This window comes from Pempheris klunzingeri, chromosome 16, assembly GCF_042242105.1.
Source record: "Pempheris klunzingeri isolate RE-2024b chromosome 16, fPemKlu1.hap1, whole genome shotgun sequence".
Lineage (NCBI taxonomy): Eukaryota > Metazoa > Chordata > Actinopteri > Acropomatiformes > Pempheridae > Pempheris > Pempheris klunzingeri.
The window spans coordinates 18,419,128-18,439,451 of record NC_092027.1 but is presented as its reverse complement, the minus strand read 5'-3'; the positions used below and the strand labels follow the sequence as shown (position 1 = coordinate 18,439,451).

Here is a 20,324-nt window from a genome sequence, read left to right as displayed (position 1 = left end):
GTTTGCCGGCCGCTAATAACGTGTGAAGAAGAAGAAGGTGGTGACCCGGCATGTGCATTATCACGGCGGAGGAGCGCAGGGCATGTGTTGGTGATAAACCTGACTGTGGAGAAAAAGGACACAGCCGGCTACATTACTGTCACCAGGTCGCAGTTTCAACTGTACAAAATGCCCAAGAAAACGAAAGAAGAAGCAGAGTGGGTGGACGATGACGTGGCCCCGGCAGCTGGTAAGATGATGTTCATGTTTGGTGATAAGCTAGCAGTTAGCTAACGTAAATCTAGCAGTGGCCTGAATAAGGTGTCACTAGCGCCAAACTCCATTTAAAATGTTCCATTTTCACTCTAAACTGCTCGTTGTCAACGGTTTATACTTGGTCCTGACCAAGCTGAACGAATCTGCAGCATGTTCTAACCGATTCGGATTTGACACGATTCACCTAAAGGCATTAATATGAATCAAATCACAACTTGTACAACTGAAGTAGCAAAGGTCCTCTTTAGCTAACCTGGGGTAGATAACGTCAGAGGCCCAAATGTTCTATTAAAATCCCTAAAATAGCCAAAGGTTGACAATCTAATCCAAGCAGATGCTGCTGGAGAGAGAGGTTTTACTGTAGTATCGACAAATAAAGTCTCATTTGTCTCCATGTTAGTGAATGTAATGTGATGCAGCAGTGGGACTCATACAGCGGGCTGATTCTGCCCGTACATGCGACAATGGCAGCATTAACTGATGTAACAGTCCACCTTATTTGAAGTGCTAAACTAACTTAAATGGAGTGGTGACACAAGCAGGCACCTTTCAGAGAGGCATGGCGCCTCTGTCCATCAGGCTGATGCAATGCTGCTGATGCAAACAATGTGAGTGGAGTTTGGCTTTGACAGTGAGATCAGATACTATGTAGACTCCAGCTGTGACTCTATTTAATAAAGTCAGAGCTATAAAGTGCAGTAGAAACAGAACAATGACCAGGAGGTGAAAAGTGCTGATGGTGGGGACAGTGGTGTTCAGGGTGTTCACATTCCTGTTGGCTGACACATGACCAGAGGTGAAGTGTGTCTGAGGTGTTTCACCTGGACCTCCTAGAGCAGCCTCAGGGTTCCTTGTCATCGTTTGTCCAAGTGTGCAGAGCAAGGTATTCTCTCATTTGGTGTTTTGCTGGTGTTTGTTGTGGGTGCGGACACTTAAGTTTTCATTGACAGAAACTACTTTGACACCTAATGTTAAAAATAATTATTTGTGATTTGTGATATGAACTTGTCAAATAACTTTCTGACCACTATTGAGAGACCTTGTTCAAAAAGAAAAGAAAGTTGGTGATTTGTGTTCCACACCTACAGCCTGACCTTGTCCAAAGCTGCTCTTGCATCCTGCCCGCCAGGATTGGCTGTAACCAAGTGCTTCAGTGTCAGGGAGGGTGGAGACCCTCCCTATATAAAGGGATGTGACGCAGTGCTTCAGAAAACCTCTTCCTCACTGCAAATGACCGAGGAGGGTGGTTGAGTGCAACACTAACCATGCAACTCAGAGAAATGAAGTTATCTTTCATGTCATTCATTTTGTGTCTCACATTGGGAAATTCAGATTCTCCCGATACTCCCGATTGCAGGGCCGAAGTTACGAGGGGCCAACTGTCCAGATAGTCGAGTAAACGATTAGAACTTTTTATAACTTAACGAATGAAATGGCCCATCCCCAGTACCAGGGCCAGCAGGCCCCTGAATATCGGTGGAGGCCATCGCTTCTGGTAAAGGAGCTGGGTTATCTCTGACGGCCACTGAGGGGCTTTGGGGATCAAGGTTAGAGAAATGAGACCTATTGAGAGGTAATGCATACAAAAGAGCACAAGCCCACTGAGCCAGTGCATCCACACATGCAGAGAGGCATTCTGAACGTGAACAGAGAACAACAGAGGACACTGAGTTCTCCCCCAGCGGGAAGAATTCCACTGACAGCCAGTCGTAGCGTTTTCAAACCTGGCTCCGTTAGCTTAGCTCTGATCGCGGCTCTCTCTCCCCTCCTCCCGGGACAATCGCCCCTCCCACTGTGGTGGAATATATGAAACACCAATAACATAAACAGGTTGAAGGTAAAAGGGAGAGTAGGTATTGCTCATATGGTGCCAGAACCAATACATCATCCTACTGACCCATGATGTCTGACAGGGCTGAACGTGACTTCCCCAGATCACAGATGCCCACTGCCCACCTAAAATTTGTTCTTCTTCCAGCAGAAAAAACAGTGAAAAAGGGGAAGAAGGATAGACAGGGGAAGAAGAGTGTGAGTATTCACAGCGGCTCGTCTCTTTAGGCTCTGCCTGTTGGCTCTGCTGCACAGCTTGTGTTTTATCTCTGCTGCACTATGTGTTCATTTGTTGTGTGAATGTTTGTCTTCAGTTCTTCGAGGAGCTGTCCACAGAAAGCAAACCTGAAAAGGCAGATGAGGTGGCTGTGAAAGACACAAAAGGAAAACAGGTAATCTGAAGGGGGTCTTTAGATAGCAGGATGACCGTCTGGGAAACTGTTAAAAACACTGTGTATACAATTCGTTAGCTAAAGAAAGGTATTGATAGCAAGTCTGTAGCAACTGTCTGTAGCGATCTGCTATTTAGCGTCCTTGACCAGTGTTAATTATATTGCAGCATGCTCATCATTATTCATGGAACAGGTGGGGGCTTTGGCTAGAGATGTTCTGTGCTGACTCTAAAACAACAGTGTATTCAGGTAGCAGCTTCCCAGTGGCTTGAGAATATATTGTCGAGTGTCCAGGTGAGGTCATCACTGATGTGGACGCCCAGGAACTTGAAACTGCCGACCCTCTCCAGATCATCGAGGGTTGATGCAGCCTCCTCTCCCTCCTCATGTTCAGGATCAGCTCCTTGGACTGGTCCATGTTGGGGGTGAGGTTGTTGCGGTCACAACATCCCACTAGACTGGCCACCTCACTCATCAGACATCAGAGTCCCAATCTTGAAAGACTGTGGCCTGCCGGTCAGGAAGTATAATCACCAGTCACAGAGGGTGGAGCTGAAGCGCAGGTGAAGCAGTTTGGTAGCGACCGTATTAAAGGCTGAACTAGTCTATAAACAGCTTCCTGACGATGTGGGACAGGGCCGCGTGCAGCGCTGCAGATGTCGCACCTTCAGTGGATCTGTTGGTGCGGCAGGCGCTCTGCAGACGGTCCAGTGTTACAGGTGTGCTGTTCTGAATGTGAGCCAGTGCCACTCTCTCAAAGCACATCTTAATGATCGGAGTGAGTGCTACCAGCCTGTAGTAATTCAGCGTGGTAACCGGACTCCTCTTGGGACTGGGACGATGATGATGGTGGATTTGAAGCAGGTAACGACTGTGGCCTGCATGAGTGATAGATTAATGACGGAGGTGAAGACATCAGCCAGCTCTGAAGCACATACCCTGGGGCTGTTATCTGGGCCAGCTGCCTTTCGTGGGTTTACTCTCCTGAGGGCTCTGTGTACGTCAGCTGATGAGACAGACAGTGGGGGCTTGTGCCTGTCCCGAGGGGTGGGTGGGTGTGTGTGTTAGTGAGTGAGTGAGTGAGTGAGTGTGTCCTCTGTGTTTCCCCGTTGTGAGTCTCAAAGTGGCGTTGAGCCCATCAGGTCGGAAGGTGGAGGTGTTTGTGATTCCCACGGAGGTGCCCTTGTAGTCCGTGGTGTGCTGCAGGCCCTGCCACATGGAGTAGTAGCCCTCCAGCTTCTGTTGGCACTGCTGTTTGGCCTCTTTGATTGTTTTCCTCAGTCTGTATTTTGAAGATTTGTACTCCACCTCATTACCTGATCTAAATGCCCGAGAGGTGTCATGATGCATGTGTCTTACCTGACTGTTCATCCAGGGCTCCAGGTTGGGGTATTTAATGGCACGTGAGGTGGTGGTACCTCGTTACTGATGTAGCCACTTATGCACTCTGCATACAGTTCTATGTTTCCTTTTGTGTGGCTGCAGCTTTGAACACGTCCCAGTCTGTCTGTTCAAAACAGGCCTGTGTGACGCTCTGTGTCTGGAGTCCTCACAGAGTTGGTCCGCCTCAATCTGTCTGTAGGCCCAGGTACAGCAACACAGAGATGTGATCTGATAGCCCGAAGTGTGGTGGGGGCAGCTTCGTATGTGTCCCGGTTGTTGGTGTTGACGTGATCCAGTGTGTTCTGTGCTCCTGTGGGAATGCTGACATGTTGGTAAAACCTGGGAAGTAAAGTCCCCTCTGATGATGAAAGCAGCATCAGGACGAGCCGTCTCCTGGGCTGCTGATGATGTAGCAAAGTACGCTGAGTGCTGCAGCCGAGTCAGCGCGGGGGGGTGGAAACAGCAGCTAAAAACACTGCACCGAATTTCCCCGGAGATAGAATGGTCTGTATTTCAGCAGCAGCACCAGCTCCATGTGAGGTGTACAACACTTGTGCCACAATGATGGCACCCTGGGGTGTTTGGACTACTATTGTAATCCATTCAACCTGAGAAGTCGCCTCATTTCCTCATTGACTTCCATCCAATCAGATTCTGTTTGGATCCCGGGGAGTCGCCCCCTGCTGGACATTAGAGAGGATGCAGCTTTAAGGCTCTTCAGCATCGGCTCCACTGTTCAGACTCATTACGTCTTCATACATTTATTCAGTCACAGCTGCTGACTCAGCTTTTAGTGTTTGGTGTCTACATGTAACATCTGAAACTGTTCCTCTCAGCCTCAGAGAAAGAAGAAAGATCGACGGAAAGGAAAAGGTGGAGACGCAGAAGGGGATGAAGATGACGAGGACGTCATGTTGAAGCTGAAAAAGCTCTCAGTGCAAGCAAGTGATGAGGAAGACGAGCCGGGTTAGAAGTTTTGAGACTGCTCCATGCAATGAAATGATTCTTTCCTCCTATTTGTACAGTCCTTAATCAGTGTGCTTTTCTTTTGTTCCCACAGACGACATCCCTATGAAAGGAAACAAGAACAGTAAGGTTTGTCATTAGTCTGTTCTGGCACACTGTGCTTCATCTCTACTTTCCTTACTCCTCACATGTTGGCGGTGTAAAGCATCTCTGGTGTCCTTCAGGGTGGAAACATCTTTGCCGCTCTTGGCCAGGGACAGAGTGATGAGGACAATGACTCAGACGAAGAATCTATGCCAGCAAAAAAGGTACAGCACTAGGTTTGTGTGTGTGTAGATATAGATATATTGTGCATGTGTGTATTAACCAATTTAGTGTGCACACTGCAGCTAAAACATGACATCAAACATCAAATTGCCAACAGTGCTCTTCATCATAACCGCTAACAAACCTCTCTGTCCTTAGCTCAGAAGCACCGAGTAATGTCAGCCTTCTAACCAAGCCGCCCCACTGTCACTGCTGTGTTCAGTTTTATTCAAGTGCTTTTATTAAATCCAAGTTAAAAAATGTCTGAGTGTCATATTCAGGTACTTCAGGCACCTTGTATGAGCCCTGGTCACACGCCATCATTGTTCAGGGTCAGTTTTCATTGCAAATACAGTATATGTTTAATTTCATGTACACAATATATGTACACAAACTACTATGCTGCCTGCACAAGATACTTATTTCTGTGCAAACGATAATGATTTAAGCAGCAGTTTGAGTGGTTTGGTTTCCTGAAGCAGGCTGCACTGTTGAACTATATCTGCTGATAAACTAGGGCTACAAGTGTGCAGGTTTAGTGCTTTGTACATTTAACTTACTGGAAATGAGCTGCGGGGGTGTTAAACAGTAGCATACTGGGCTCTGCTATCTTGAACCCTTCTGCCACTTCTTCCAGCACTAATGATCAGGCAGCAGTTTGTGGTATGTGGACTTGATGATCATTGATAAAGCATCTGAAGGTGTTTTCCTTCCTTCTGCCTGTAGCAGTGACCTCTCTGCTGTGATAGATGCTCTCTTAAAATGAAAGCATGTCTTTGATACAGGAGGTTGGAGGTGTTGATTCATTTGCAGCTCTATTGCCCAAACCACATTTCCCCTCTGCGGTAGTAAAGTACATCTGATCTTCTCTGAAATGTTGTTTAGTGTTTTCCTCCAACCACCTGGCAGATTATCTGTTCACTGTTCTAGACGGCTTTTCTATTTGCATACATATGAGATAAAAAAATCTTTTTTTAGTCTTCAGAAAAGGGTGATGAGGATGAGAAGCCAAAGAAAGGGAAGAAAGAGCAACGCAAGGCAAGTAATAAACACCTATGTTGGTTTCATTTTTATTTTCTATCTTCGAGCATCCAGACCACCCTGACTTGATTTCTCTGTCTGTTCAGAGAGGAAAACCTGCCGAGCAGCCACGCAGCGAGGATGAAGATGAGGAGGACAACAACAGTGATGGAGAGGACATGATGATGGTATGTTTGTCCTCCACAGAGCGGCCTCTCCACCTTCTGTGCTTTCGATCAGGGTGTTAACTTCCTCTCCCTGTGGCCGTCAGAGCGCTGAGGATGCCATTGCAGAACAGGCCAAGCAGCAGGACGATGACCCGTTCGCTAACCTTAGCAAAAAGGAGAAGAAGAAGAAAAAGAAACAGGTAATCTGAAAACATGCTGTTGCTTTGATTATACACACACACACTGCTCAGCCTGTGTGTAAATCTGTGGTCTCCAGACTTTGAACGACCGTTCTGTGCAGATGAGCAGACACATATTGAACTTTGAAGTAATCGATAAACTAAAGTTTATTTTTGTAATCTTAATGTACTAATTGGCTAATAACACCTTCCATACAAATGAGCTCATTGTTCTTTTACTGTTTTTATCATTTTATCATAATTATCTTTTACTCCTGTGACACCTTTGACTTTGTTCTGTGAAAAGTGCTTTACTAATTAAACTTACTTACTTACTTGCAAAGATGAATCAAGTCAGGTTACCTGGACGATGCTGAAAACGAGATCAAAACCAACACCACCAACATTTCCAGGAACTTTTATTACCAGGAATTATTTACCTGGTAAAAGAATTCCTGGTAATCTGTGTGGTTTGTGTTTCCACCGCACCTCAGAGTTCCCGTACATTTATTCAAATCAGGCTGATGACGTATGGGGGACGTTATAGTATTGCGACTGTTGTGGTCCTTCAGCTTCTTAAAATCTTGCATAAGTTTCCTAGAACCCTACTAGAGCCCTACATTCAGCTCCGCCAGCTTGTTGGCTATTCTTCCATAGACTAGGTCGTCCCGCTGAATTTCTTCCTCAGCAAACATGCTGAAAAGAGCCTGGACCTCGTCATCCGTCCGCTTCTCGTAGCTTCTCTTCTTTGGGAACATTTGGGAACATCTGGCTTGCAATGGTTCTCAGATGAGGCATTCAGTGTAGAGTAGCTGTTTTCTCCTCAGAGGACTCAGTTTGAAACATGATCACAGGTAGAGCTGAAACAGTGAATCTGCTGACAGAGATCTGCTACTATATTCATATTTGATAAATCAAGTCCTTTTTTCAACTTTGCATTGGACGTCTTCAGTTTACAGTGATGCAAACAGAATAGCAGCAGTGGCTACAAACGGCCACGCGTAGCCGCTCCGTCACACCGAGTGACTGTTGAAGTGTCGCACAAGCACCTGATGATGAGGTCATCGTCATGGGCTGGTGGAACTATTAGTGTAAGATTATCTTTAACAGCTAGGAAACATTTAGCAGCAGTACATAGAAGGTAATGTTAGTGAGCGTAGTGTCAGCTAGCTAAGTAACACGCTGCCATAACTTGCAACTGTGATTGAGAAATGTACATTCTAAGAAGATGAACTCACCTCTGCCAATCTGCTCTTTCTGTTAGTGATGGTAAATAATAATATTCTGTGTTGTGTATCATTACAGATGGAGTATGAGCGCCAGGTGGCCAGTGTTCGTGCTCAGAATGCCTTGGAGGGAGATTTTTCCATTTCCCAGGCTGAGATGTCCTCCAGACAGGCCATGCTGGAGAACGCCTCTGATATCAAGGTCTCACACTGCTCACACTGAATGGCTTCAGATGTACTTTAACTGCCCGTGTCTGAAAAGCGTCTGTTCTCTTGAAGCACAATAAAAAAGTGAATGTAATTCTTCTGTTTTGTGCCCTTTAGCTGGAGAAGTTCAGCATATCTGCTCATGGGAAGGAGCTTTTCGTCAATGCTGACCTTCTGATTGTCGCAGGAAGAAGATATGGTTTGGTCGGACCAAATGGGTAAATATATTATTTTAGGTACTGGCTATGAGTGATATGGATTCACTGATACAGATACTGGTGTCTGTATCCTGTTGATACTGACTCATAGCTGGGTGGGGGTCAGTGACAATGGGGCTGATCCCCTGACTGATCCATTCAGTTCAGTTTCCAGTAGCATCAGATCTGAATGGGAAACACCTCCACACTGATCTGGATTAGCTTACTGTGCTTTTACCATCATTTACTTCAAACAAGCCTTTTCAGGACTAAAGTGCTGCTCCAACAGGAAGCTGCCTGGTGACAGGACCGCCGAGTTCACTCGTGACCTAGCTCCAATGAGTACGCAGAGAGAACAACCTGTTAATTTCCCACACAAACTGCCATCAGACAAGTTATATTTTGGTCACCCATCAAGTTACTAACAGAATGTATTAGTGGCGGCTGATGGGAGCTGTTTGACAGTGAGCAGCTGGGACACATCGCTGGCAAAGAGCAGCATGTTGACCCAGCGCTGACTGCTGCTTTGACCCTTTTAAAATGACAGTCCCTCACCAGTGCTCCTCAGTAATGTGTCAAATCTACACATTTTCCCCTTCACATGCAGCGGAGTGCTCGTCAAGAGCAGCCCTGCAAAATTAGCTGGAAGAACAGACTGGATTTTGATTGGCTTTATTTTAGCTGATACTGACCGTTTGTCCCGTAAGGCCTCCGCTCCTGAGGTCCAGCTCAGGACATCTGGAGTATCAAAAGTATTATTACCGACCATATTGAAAGACTTGTGGGAGCGTCTTAAAGTATGAACAGCCCCCTGCAGGTTTCCTTGTGCTCTGACCAGCAGGTTAATGTAGCTTGTAATAGAAGCCAGTGTCATGCTTGATGTTCATCTATACACTTATGATAACTGACTGTGTTCTCTTGTCTTCGTCTCGTCCTCCAGCAAAGGAAAGACCACATTACTGAAACACATAGCCAACCGAGCGCTCAGTATTCCCCCCAACATTGATGTGCTGCTGTGTGAGCAGGGTAAGTGACCCATTAGCATGTGCTCTGCATCAGCCCCGTCTCTGCCCAACACGTTAGTGCCCACTGACCGTGCCACGCACTCTTGTCCCCATTAGAGGTGGTAGCTGATGACACGCCAGCAGTGCAGGCGGTGCTGAAGGCAGACACCCGCCGTCTGAGGCTTCTGGAGGAGGAGAGGCAGCTCCAGGCTCGTTTGGAGAAGGGAGAAGACAGTGTGGCTGAGAGGCTGGAGAAGGTGAGTGTGTGTGTGCCACTATGCTGGCATTTATATTAAAGGAAAATAGAGCCTGGGAAATAGTCAAGTATCGGCAACCTTTGCTTAGATGGCGCCACCTGCTGTGTTTTTCTTTTTTCATCCCAGTATCATGGGTCACAGTCATGGTGGACTGTCTAACCATCTCTTCAACTCTCCACAACTCACAATATTTTTACATTTAGGAGTAGGGTTCATTGATTTGTTTTTATTGAAGCTCTGTTAATATTCACACAGTAGGTACTCAGTTGTATTGAAAGCTCAGTTTGAAAGCTGACAAAACCAAGAGACTCAAGAAAAGTACTGAAATTAACTATATTCATTCAAACTCCTTCCTCAAGTTTATCTCTGAGCTACTCCTGTAGCCCTCTCTTAGCCAAGAGAGTTGCAATAAAACCAAAATCATTAGCTCTGTCTCAGAGCTCTTGATTTCAGATTTTCAGTGAAAAAAGCTCTGAATCCATCTGCATCCTACCTGCTCAGCAGCCAGACATTTTCCTCAGGAGACCAAACCAGAGCCAGCAGAGTGACTGTTGGAGTGACTGTTGGACATGGATCAGGTGGACACAAACCACTCCAAATAATGTTTCTATGTGAATCAGTAACTGATCGCCATAACAACCAGGTGATAAAACGCCAGAGTAGGAAAACCTAATTTCACCAAGGGAAGGTTCATAGGTATGCGAGACCCTGAGACCCAACAGAAATATTGTGGGAACAGGAGGTTGAAACTTGGCTGCAGTCTGGAGAACACACACTGAGGGACCAGTGGGGGCAGGATTAAAATACAGTGCTGCGTTCAGCTCTGACCTTCAGGGAAAACTTGGGTCTTATTATTTTTGTGAGCTATGAAATGAACTGCTGAGACTTGGGCACACGGTGAGAAGTCTGACAGGGCAAGAACTGAAGCAGTCAGACAGTGGAACAGACTAAGGGATTATTGTGACATTTCAGGTACACTCACACTCTCTGGGTAAACCGTTGTCACTTCGTATTTCTTGACCTGTCTCTGTGTTTCTGCATCTCGACAGGTCTATGAAGAGCTGAGGGCGATAGGAGCTGCAGCAGCTGAGGCCAAGGCCAGAAGGATCCTGGCTGGTCTGTCATTCACCCCTGAGATGCAGAACAGACCCACCAAGAGGTTCTCTGGAGGGTGGAGAATGAGAGTGTCCCTTGCCAGGTACACCACAACAAACGACATGGACAGAACTTGTCCAACATTTCCACTGTTAAGGTTCTTTTTCACTGACTTAGAACTTGTGCACCCACAGAGCCCTGTTCATGGAACCCACTCTACTGATGCTGGACGAACCCACCAACCACCTGGACCTGAACGCTGTCATTTGGCTCAACAAGTATGAAGCAGCTTTTTAATGGGATGTGTTTCCCTGTGGCGTCTCACTGTCTGTAATAATGGTACTTTAGAATTAGAAGGCAACATCATTCAAGTGGATTTGACGGTGGCGTGTTTGAGGGGTGCTGAGCTGAGCAGAGTAACCGTGTGATTGAACTTCCAGGAAATCTTCTTTCTAACTGAAATAATGCACTAGAGCAGGTTAAATTCAGACGATCAAAAAAAACCTGCCAACAGCCCACCCACTGACCAGTCACACCACTTACGTACAGGGTTCACAGTAAAGTGACAAGTGATCAGGACCAAATCTCATGTCAGTCGAGCCGCTTTGCTGGTTCAGCTTTATTATTTAGGTTTCTGTAGTGGTGCCAGTGAACTGTGTTTAGTGAATTGCAGATGACATGATATTAGTCATTAGAGAGCTGTGAGAACAGAACAGTTTACTTGCATCTAAAGGGCCAGTTCAGATTGAAGTGCTGTTGTCTGAGGTCCTCCTCCATCAGTGTATTCCCTACAGTATATGGCGGTCGGCATGCCCCCAGTTTGGGGAAGCAGACAGGGGTTAACTTGAAAAATACCGACCTGAAGTAGTCAGTATCAGAAGTAACTGGAGAACCTCCATGTTCCGATGGAACTGTGACCCAAACAGATGATCTGCAGCTTTCATACTGGTGCTCCTCTGTCTTTGTCTTCTCTTCTCACTAACAGTTACCTTCAAGGCTGGAAGAAGACTCTCCTCATAGTCTCCCACGACCAGAGTTTCCTTGACGATGTGTGTACAGATATCATCCACTTAGACAACCAGAAACTTTACTATTACAGAGGGAACTACTGTAAGTATCCAGAGAGTGAGGATGAGTGTTATTTGCCCAGCAGTCATATTACAGTGCAGTGTTCTTACAGTTGGAATAGAATATATACCCATGCCGAAATCCAGAGAAGGAATAGATTCCAGAAAGTCAGCGGTGATAGTTGAAATGTTGTGGACTAGCACCGTTGGGTTAGCAGTATGATTTGGCAGGAAGACTTGCAGCTGAAACCTGACAGTGGACCTCCTGCTTTACATGGCTTTGCCTTTTGCTTTTTAGTAACCTTCAAGAAGATGTACGTGCAGAAGCAGAAAGAGTTGCAGAAGCAGTACGACAAGCAGGAGAAGAAACTCAAAGAACTGAAGGCTGGTGGCAAGTCCACTAAACAGGCTGTGAGTATGGGCGACCCCCCCCCCCCCCCCAGTGTCCAGTTTGAATCTGAAAGGTGACCCCAAAACAAAAGGAACCACACTTTGAAAAGAGACCGTTTCTTAAATGGTAGATGGTCTATATTTGTAGAGCTCCTTTCTAGTCATTTCAACTACTCAAAGCGCTTTACATCACATCCTCATTCACCCATTCACACATCATTCATACAGAAGGGATCTAATTTTGGAGGAGACTATTCTTTCATACTCATTCACACACTGAAGCTGCTTCAGGAGCAAGTTGGGGTTCAGTGTCTTGCCCAAGGACACTTCTGTTGACCCACTGTTGACCCATAAGAGCTGGGGATCGAACCCCTGACCTTCTGATTGAGGGACGACCTACTCTACCACTGAGCCACTGGACTCAACAACTGGACTCAATTAATAGAAGAATTAAACAAAATCCAACCATCAGTGGACGCTCAGAGCTGACACACGTGTTGATGTTCCCCAGTTGACACCACTCATGTCATGTGTCATGTTGGTTTTGAGGCTGACTCCAGTTTTACTCTAAACCTCTCAGGAGAAGCAGACTAAGGATGCCCTGACCAGAAAGCAGCAGAAAGGCAAGAAGAAGGGAGGTCAGGAGGAGGAGAGCCAAGACGCCACCGAGCTGCTGAAGAGGCCTAAAGAGTACACTGTCAAGTTCACCTTCCCCAACCCCCCCCCTCTCTCACCACCCATATTGGGACTGCACAGTAAGTTTAAATCTGATAGGAATCATGTTACCGTCTACTTGCTTTGAGATGCAGTTAGAATGTTCATGTTAAAAAGGGGAATGATTGAGGAGCCGGGTGGGTGGGTGGGTGGGTGGATGTAAGATGCACATCAGCTAACTGCAACATCCCACGTTTTAACCTGACAGGAGCCTCTCTGTCAGCTGACACAGCCTCAGGAATCACCAGCCATAACATGACTGTTGCTTCTTGAATAAAGCCAAATTGTCAGATTCTCTCGACACTAATTGATTTAAAACATGTAGACTTGGAAACTTGCTTCCGACATTTAGACTTTTCTGTTTCTCCCCTGTGCAGGTGTTGACTTTTGCTATGAGAGTCAGAAGCCTCTATTCAAAAATGTGGATTTTGGAATCGACATGGACTCCAGGAGTAAGTATGCTGCTTCAGTAATGTGAGAGACATTGGGAACACGGACTCTTACACCACAGTCAGAACGGCAAACAACGGAAAACAGTCCCATGGCAGTGAGCTAAAAAGTGTGTTTGTCGCGTCATTTTACCCTCCAACAGCTTCATCTTCTATGGAGCCAGGGGAGTGTCTGTACACCCACCACTGTTTGGGCTTTGATGCATATCTATTCAAATACCAGTGCTTGGAGTAGCCATCCAGCCGTGGGTGTTTTAGAATAATGAGTGGCTGTGGCTAAGAGGTAGAGCGAGCAATCCCCAGCTCCTCCAGTCTGCATGCCGAGGTGTCCTTGGGCAAAACACTGAAGCCCACATTGCCACAGTGCTGAGTGGTCAAACAAGTACAGTCCATTTACCTTTTTAAAATGCTTCCACAACTCCAGCTATCACTTCTCACATTCTTTATTTATTTAAACCGACATGTCAGACAGGCACAACTGGGAACTTAGCTTTGCCCTTTCTGGGGGGAACACATAACATTTGCCTTTGGAGCCAATCCCAAGCTGACATTTGGTGAGAGGCGGGGTCACCCTGGACCGGTCACCAGTCAATCACAGGGCCGACACACAGAGACAGGCGACCACTCACACTCACACCTGCAGTCATTCAGTCACCAGTTAATCTGCATGTCTTTGGACTGTGGGGGGAAGCTGGAGAAGCTGGAGAGAACCCACACAAGCAGGGTAAATGGTAAATGGTCTGTATTTGGAAAGCACCTTTCTAGTCATTTCAACTATTCAAAGCACTTTAGCATCACATCCTTCGTACTGGAGGAACCTTAGTTGGAAGACACTATTCTTTCACACACTGAAGCTGCTTCAGGACCAGGTTGGGGTTCACTGTCTTGTCCAAGGACACTTCGACATGTTGACTCATAGCCGGGGATCGAACCAGCAACCTTGTGCTTGATGGACAACCCACTGTGCCTCTGGGAAGAACATACAAACTGCAAACTGCATTTTTACCAGCTGGCTGGTTTAAACCTGGAACCTTCTTGCGTTGAGGCAAGCGTGCCAAGCACTGCGCCACCACGCTGCCAACCACTGCACCACCATGCTGCCGAGTACTGCTATCAAAAAACACTCAGCATAGAATTGTCATTGTAGAAGAAAAAAAACCTCATCATAACAGACTGAAAGATGTGAAACGTGAAATGAGATTTTGGTTATTTCATGCTGACGTGGCTGTTTGTGTCATTCCTCTAGTTTGCATCGTTGGACCCAATGGCGTGGGGAAGAGTACCCTGCTGCTGCTGCTCACCGGGAAACTAAATCCTGTAAATGTATAGATATGGAAAACTTTTCCCCAAGGTATACGTATGTACTACTGAGCTAACTGGCTGTTTCTTTTGTAGACTAAAGGTGAGATGAGAAAGAATCATCGCTTGGTGAGTACTTTGACTCTTCAGTTACACTCCCACTGTCACCAGCAGCCTTCTGTACTAATCCCATACACATCTGGACACACATGCTACGATATGATTTCCACCATAGTAGTGGGTCGTCATTCAGTAAAGGAATCTGCTCCCTGTACCTCTCGGTCTCCTCACTGGCCATGTCCCCTGTAGCCTGGAGAGATGTGGCCCACTGTGATAGTAACATAAGAATCCAGGCGTCGGTTGTTATCTCCACTTGTTCTGCAGTGGAAAGTTCTTCTTTAGCTTTGTTGTTACTATGCTATAAAACTCAGGCACGCATTTGTGGGTGAAGCGCTGTCTGCTTGATGTCTATCAGATGATCAGACCTCTAGGAACTGTTCCGTTTGGCTCACACTCAGCTCCTGTTCTCCCATGTTGTGGTAACAGAGGTCATGTTGTAGTGTGTAGTGTGAGTGTTGGTGGGTTTACTCTAAGGTTGTAACTCGGGTGCTTTGTCTGCCTACAGAAAGTGGGTTTCTTCAACCAGCAGTACGCCGATCAGTTGAACATGGAGGAGACTGCGACAGAGTACCTGATGAGGAACTTCAATCTCCCCTATCAGGACGGCAGGAAGTGCCTGGGGCGCTTTGGACTGGAGAGCCACGCCCACACCATTCAGATCTCCAAACTGTCCGGTATGAACGTGAAACATGAGTTACTTGCTGTCAGCTGTCGTGAAGGAGACTCTTTCTAACTCTGTGTCTGGATTGAATGTGTGACAGGCGGTCAGAAGGCCAGGTGTGTGTTTGCTGAGCTGGCCTGTCGTCAGCCTGACGTTCTGATCCTGGTGAGGACCGCTCAGCTTTTTATCCACACTGCTCACGTGCTGCCTGAGTCACTGCTGTCACTGACTCGCTTCTTTTTCTCTCACAGGATGAACCCACCAACAATTTGGACATTGAGTCAATTGATGCATTATCAGAGGCCATCAATGAGTACAAAGGAGGTAAGAGGTTAAGTAACAACACACACTGTATTTAACCAACAAGGAATGAATTCTCAGCTGAGCTGCTGAAAAGCAGAAGATCATGGCAGTGTTCAGGCACTTTTAACTGTGAGCCATGCACATTTCAAATTCTCCTCAGTGAACTGTTGTGTTTTAGATGTTTGGTTTACATGTCCCACACTGATTATCATGAAGTAGTGAAATAAATAGGAAATAACAGCTGTAGCTGTGTGGTAGTTGGAGGAACCTCATTATAGAATGTGTAACATGCTGTAGCCTCAGTAACACTGACGCAGGGACTGTTGTCATGATTTTTGATAAATCGTTCTGAAAGAAAAAACTAATTTTAGACATGAGGATGAAAAGTGTTTTCGGTCTATAATTTGTGAAACAGAAATTGGTAAGTATTATGGAACTAAGATTCATTTCTAGTGGATAACACTGTTCTACATAAATGAGCTGCTGGCTTGTACAGCACTTTAGTTGGTTCACCCATAAAGGAGTGCTGGACTCTCTGAACTTGGTGATTAAATGGTGACTGTCTGTGTATCAGTAGTTTTGGGGAGAATAAGATGGCGTCTGAATGTGTTTCCCGGCCATGCCCTGGTCAGTGTTTGTGGGAGCGGTGCTGAGAGACTCCACCTCTTCATCCACCTGCAATGATTCAAACTGATCCGTTGACCAGTTGGTGCACGATATGTCCACACCTGGTCACGTAGTAATTCACCCATGTGCAGTTGATCACAGTAAAAGCACTGCGCTGGCATGCAATTGGTCAGCTTACAATGTGGAGCCGCAAGTGATTGGTTGATCGGCAGTACCTGACTGCAGCTCTGGACTGCACCGATCCCATTCATTCAGAAGCTGGAGCCTCACTGTGCGGAGGAGACGGGGATCATTTCTCTGTGAGGCCCCGTCAGGCGGGACGGCAACATTGCTCTTGATGATGTCATGTGTGCCGTAGTTGTGAACAGAACTGAACTGAATAGTTCGGCCCCAGACAGTGTACGATGTCATTGATCCTTGAACCAGTTAATGGAGTCAGTGTGGGTGCACCCCTGATTCTGTAGTTCTGAAAGCCACCTCAGGATCTACTAGTGAAGCACAGAGCTGACGGACACTGTTAGAACCAGCAGCAGCTTCCCGGGCTGCTGGCGATGCTGAGAGTCCTCTTATCGTAGTGCAGCACATCATGGGCCCATGGAAGCACCATAACAGTAGACTGTATTGCTGGGACCAGGCTGAGTCTGTAACGCAACAGTCAATGAAGATGCATTTTTGGGGTTTCTAGTATGTCGGCATAGGAGTGTGGGACTTGGGGCTGCTCCCTAAATGCTCATTTGAATCATCAGTCTGGTTGAGAAGACCTGGAACATCAGCACACTGGTTGGGTTTGTCTAATAGTAACATTGTTCTCATGTCGTCCAGCTGTCATCATCGTGAGTCACGACGCCCGGCTCATCACAGAGACTCAGTGCCAGCTCTGGGTGGTGGAGGACTGCACCATCAACCAGATCGACGGAGACTTTGATGATTACAAGCGGGAGGTGCTGGAAGCCCTGGGAGAGACCATGGTCAACAAGGTCAACCCGTGATCCCACAGCGCTGCTGTCAGGACTCGAACACACACACTGCACCGCCTACAGTCCTCTGGACCCATCAGTAGCTCTCAAAGTAACAATGATGACAAAATGTTCCCTTTCTTCTGGACTGGAATGTCCCTAACAGGTTGGACTTGGACAGATGCTGGAGTGTAAATCCTATTCATTTCTATAAATGTAGACGGAGGAAAATTGGGCGAATTAATGGTCAATTAAAAATCAATAAAAATCCATTTTTCACCTTGTTTTATTGTGTAATTTGTCTTTGCATGCATCAGACGTGGAGAGCAAACTGAAGACTAGTTATTAATAGCAGCGGCATGACGACACAGGACCGCTCTGTAGTTCCCATCACTTTAAATAAGCCGCGTATGTCTTCCTGACTTTGGCCACTTCATTCTCGTCGAGCTCTATTTCACCATACCATTTATACCAAGTGTCACCAGAGGTTAAGGACGGGGGAGGTGGTGTGGACCCCACAGCATCATGGGAATTGGAGTAGTCCTCTCCTGAAAATTCCACATATGGGATCTGAAAGGGAAGTAAGCCTGAAAAAGAACAGAGGCAGTCGTGAATCACAAATTCTGTCATTTAAAAAAAACATTAATACATTTAGCAAAAATGAGTCAGAGCTCTAACAGGTTGGACTTGTTAAAGCGTCTGATTCAGAAGCAGTGAGCAGTATTCACAGCCAGTACACAACACAAACATAAGGACACTGCAGAATCTCCATTTTATACATGTTCATCCATCCCAGCACACAGAGGGGACTAAACTCCAGCCCTGAATCCCTCATATGGAGTTAGAACCTTATAGAAGCTTAAAAAAAGAAACAATACTGGTGGGGGACTTTCTAAGTTGTACTTTTCTGTTGCCACTAGATGGTACTACAGTGTCACCCTGACAGCACCTGTACATTTTTTCTATCTTAGGAGTGATATTTATCAGAATAGCCCATATTTCACATCTTGAGTGTCCCGTACCGTGATCTTGTGCTCTGCCGATTGCCTCGTTTAGCTTCTTCTGCTGATTCACACACACACCTGGAGGAAGCAGAGACATCACAACATGAGCCACCTGGTAATCAGCTGGATCAGATGTGCTCACTTTGACATGCTGATTTACCAGTGTAAGTGGGATCGTACACCTGCCCAGTGTGTGGACTGATGAACTGCTGCAACAGCTTCACATTCTGGAAGACAACAGACATGAATCAGCTGAGCTGCACACATGAAGCTCTACATGTCCTCCAGAACCTCAAGCTGATGCTCTAAATGATTTGGTTACCTTGATTTGACTGATTCAAAAAAGCATTATTAGATTATTATCTCTCTCTTATTAAAACACTTTCTACCCAAGCTAAAATGCACGTTTTGATGCCGGCCCGACTTCATGAAGCACCATGGTTCAGATGTGAACCTCCAGACTCTTCAGACCTTGATGACAGAAGACTGATCAGCCACGTCATCAGAGAGACTGAGACGCTAACCCACCTGATGGTGGATAATGACGTTTGGATCCCGACAAATTGGACACGGGTTTCCACATATCTTGTCTCCCCTCTACAGAAACAACAGTACGGCAGTGATTAATTAATGAATTCATTGATTGACTGAAGTAATGCATGAAAATGTTAAGTGGATTCACATAGGAATCTTACAATGCAGGTCTTGCGTGTCTTCTGGGGGGGAATGCCTCCTTTGTGGTTCCGCCTGTAGCCTAACCATACTGGACTGGTTCCGTACCTCTCAATGTACTCTGTCAGGGGAAGGATCATGTTGTCAAATCAAATATGAGGACTAAAGTATTGATTGATTGATTGATTGATTTAAGATGGAAGCACTTGACTGTCCTTGACGTACCTTCACTGTCCAGGTAATCCCAGGGTCTGTCCTTGTAGTGGGAGGCAGCCTGAGCAGCACCTTCATGTTGGGGAGATGCTGCTTTGCAGAAAGAGTGGCTTGGTAGAACAAACAGCTGGGGGCCAGGGTGTGTCCTTACAGGGAGCCTCTGCAGACACGTGAAGGCAACATTTCAAAAATCACCTCACCACTGTCACCATCACAGCAGCCAGACTCTCATACCTGCCTTTGCTGTCATCCAAGTGTGAGTGTTACAGATGCATAAAGCACGTGATCACATCTCTGAATTGACTAAATTTGACCTTTGGACACCTGTATCACCTGTGACACCTGAGGCGAAGAGTGCATTGCTCCCCGGCGCTCCATTAAAAGCCCTCCATCAGTATGCGCCCCCACTGACAGCCTGTACCATACATGCTGTTTGCTTGTGTTTAGTCTATAACGGTGCTCCGGCCATAATACGTCTGTCCTGTGTGTTACTGGAGTTCATTATTACTAATAATTACCAAATTCTAAGTAAGTTAAGTCACGCAGCGGTCGTCCCTCACCGTACAGCTACCCTGCTAGCTAAGGCTAGTTATCGCTAGCTAACTGCTACTGCTCTGTGGTAGCGTCCTTGTTTTGTCTGATTTAAACATGTGGAGAAAACTTCGTGCAGTCTAAACCCCCCTAACCGATCAGGTGGTGGGGGCATCAAACCCCCAATTAAATGTAATACCTGGTGCTGTCGTAGTGGATGTATAATTAAAGGCGATCGACGACACAAACTCCTCACTATGCCTGTGATGGAGGCGGCCATTTTTCTGTCACGGGGTTGTAGGTGAAAGGTGAAAGATCAATATTCGATAGACACTGTAGCAACATCACGTGATACATTTTATGTCAAAATGTAATAATCAATAAATCGTGTGTAATTTGCGTAAACCACATTCTCTTGTTTTTAATTTAGGTATTCTTGGGGTATTCTATGTTTTCGGGTTAACTTATATAACGCTACGTGTTTAAAATGCTGCGTACCCCCTGACGGCGGATGTGCCCCGACAGACGAACCAGTCGCCATTTTGAAGAAATATTATTACCTAAATTTATATGTCAACAAACACGACAATCGGGCTAAGTCATCAAATTGTGTTGGTCTTTTTTATTATCTAGCCACTAATGCAAGTACATAACACTTTCAAGTTGTATCTAACGAGCAATTCAATGTAACAGTTTCCAAAATGCGAGATACGCCATTTTGCCCTTGGTCGTGCGGGGAAGGTCGATTATCCGCCATTTTGTTTGAGCGAAAACGGAGAAAACGTTGCCTGTGACGTAAAAAACGTCACTCGGTATAAAAGGGAAGTACCTCCT

The 20,324-nt window shown here is 46.1% G+C and overlaps 3 protein-coding genes across 5 annotated transcripts in view; 2 read left to right on the top strand and 1 right to left on the bottom strand.

Annotated features, from left to right (window-relative positions):
* The first annotated feature begins 45 nt into the window (after positions 1-45).
* abcf1 (ATP-binding cassette, sub-family F (GCN20), member 1) lies at positions 46-17,354 on the top strand. Of its 3 annotated transcripts, none has more exons than XM_070846084.1 (25): positions 46-229; positions 2,237-2,283; positions 2,400-2,477; positions 4,697-4,826; positions 4,921-4,955; positions 5,051-5,134; positions 6,111-6,174; positions 6,264-6,340; positions 6,424-6,519; positions 7,804-7,926; positions 8,049-8,149; positions 9,069-9,154; positions 9,250-9,389; positions 10,439-10,587; positions 10,679-10,762; positions 11,470-11,594; positions 11,850-11,962; positions 12,522-12,696; positions 13,033-13,107; positions 14,351-14,421; positions 14,500-14,532; positions 15,029-15,197; positions 15,285-15,349; positions 15,436-15,508; positions 16,937-17,354. In XM_070846084.1, the coding sequence occupies exons 1-25, from the start codon at positions 169-171 to the stop codon at positions 17,101-17,103; spliced, it is 2,421 nt and encodes an 806-aa protein (XP_070702185.1). In that variant the 5' UTR covers positions 46-168; the 3' UTR covers positions 17,104-17,354. The 3 variants fall into 3 exon arrangements, with proteins under 3 accessions (XP_070702185.1, XP_070702184.1, XP_070702183.1); XM_070846083.1 differs by having other exon boundaries at positions 2,234-2,283; positions 6,111-6,170; positions 6,260-6,340; XM_070846082.1 differs by having other exon boundaries at positions 2,234-2,283.
* ssr2 (signal sequence receptor, beta) overlaps positions 14,278-20,324 on the top strand; it is a 102,636-nt gene continuing 96,589 nt past the window's right edge. Inside the window, exon 1 of the mRNA XM_070846087.1 lies at positions 14,278-14,293. The gene's annotated coding sequence lies outside the window, so the exon portion shown is untranslated. The remainder of the gene's footprint in view (positions 14,294-20,324) is intronic.
* Positions 17,339-19,770, bottom strand: mrps18b (mitochondrial ribosomal protein S18B). Its single transcript, XM_070846085.1, has 7 exons — positions 19,690-19,770; positions 18,972-19,119; positions 18,770-18,867; positions 18,603-18,671; positions 18,235-18,301; positions 18,093-18,152; positions 17,339-17,657 (listed from the first exon to the last, which is right to left on the bottom strand). Exons 1-7 carry the CDS (start codon positions 19,768-19,770, stop codon positions 17,461-17,463), a joined length of 720 nt encoding a protein of 239 aa, XP_070702186.1. The 3' UTR covers positions 17,339-17,460.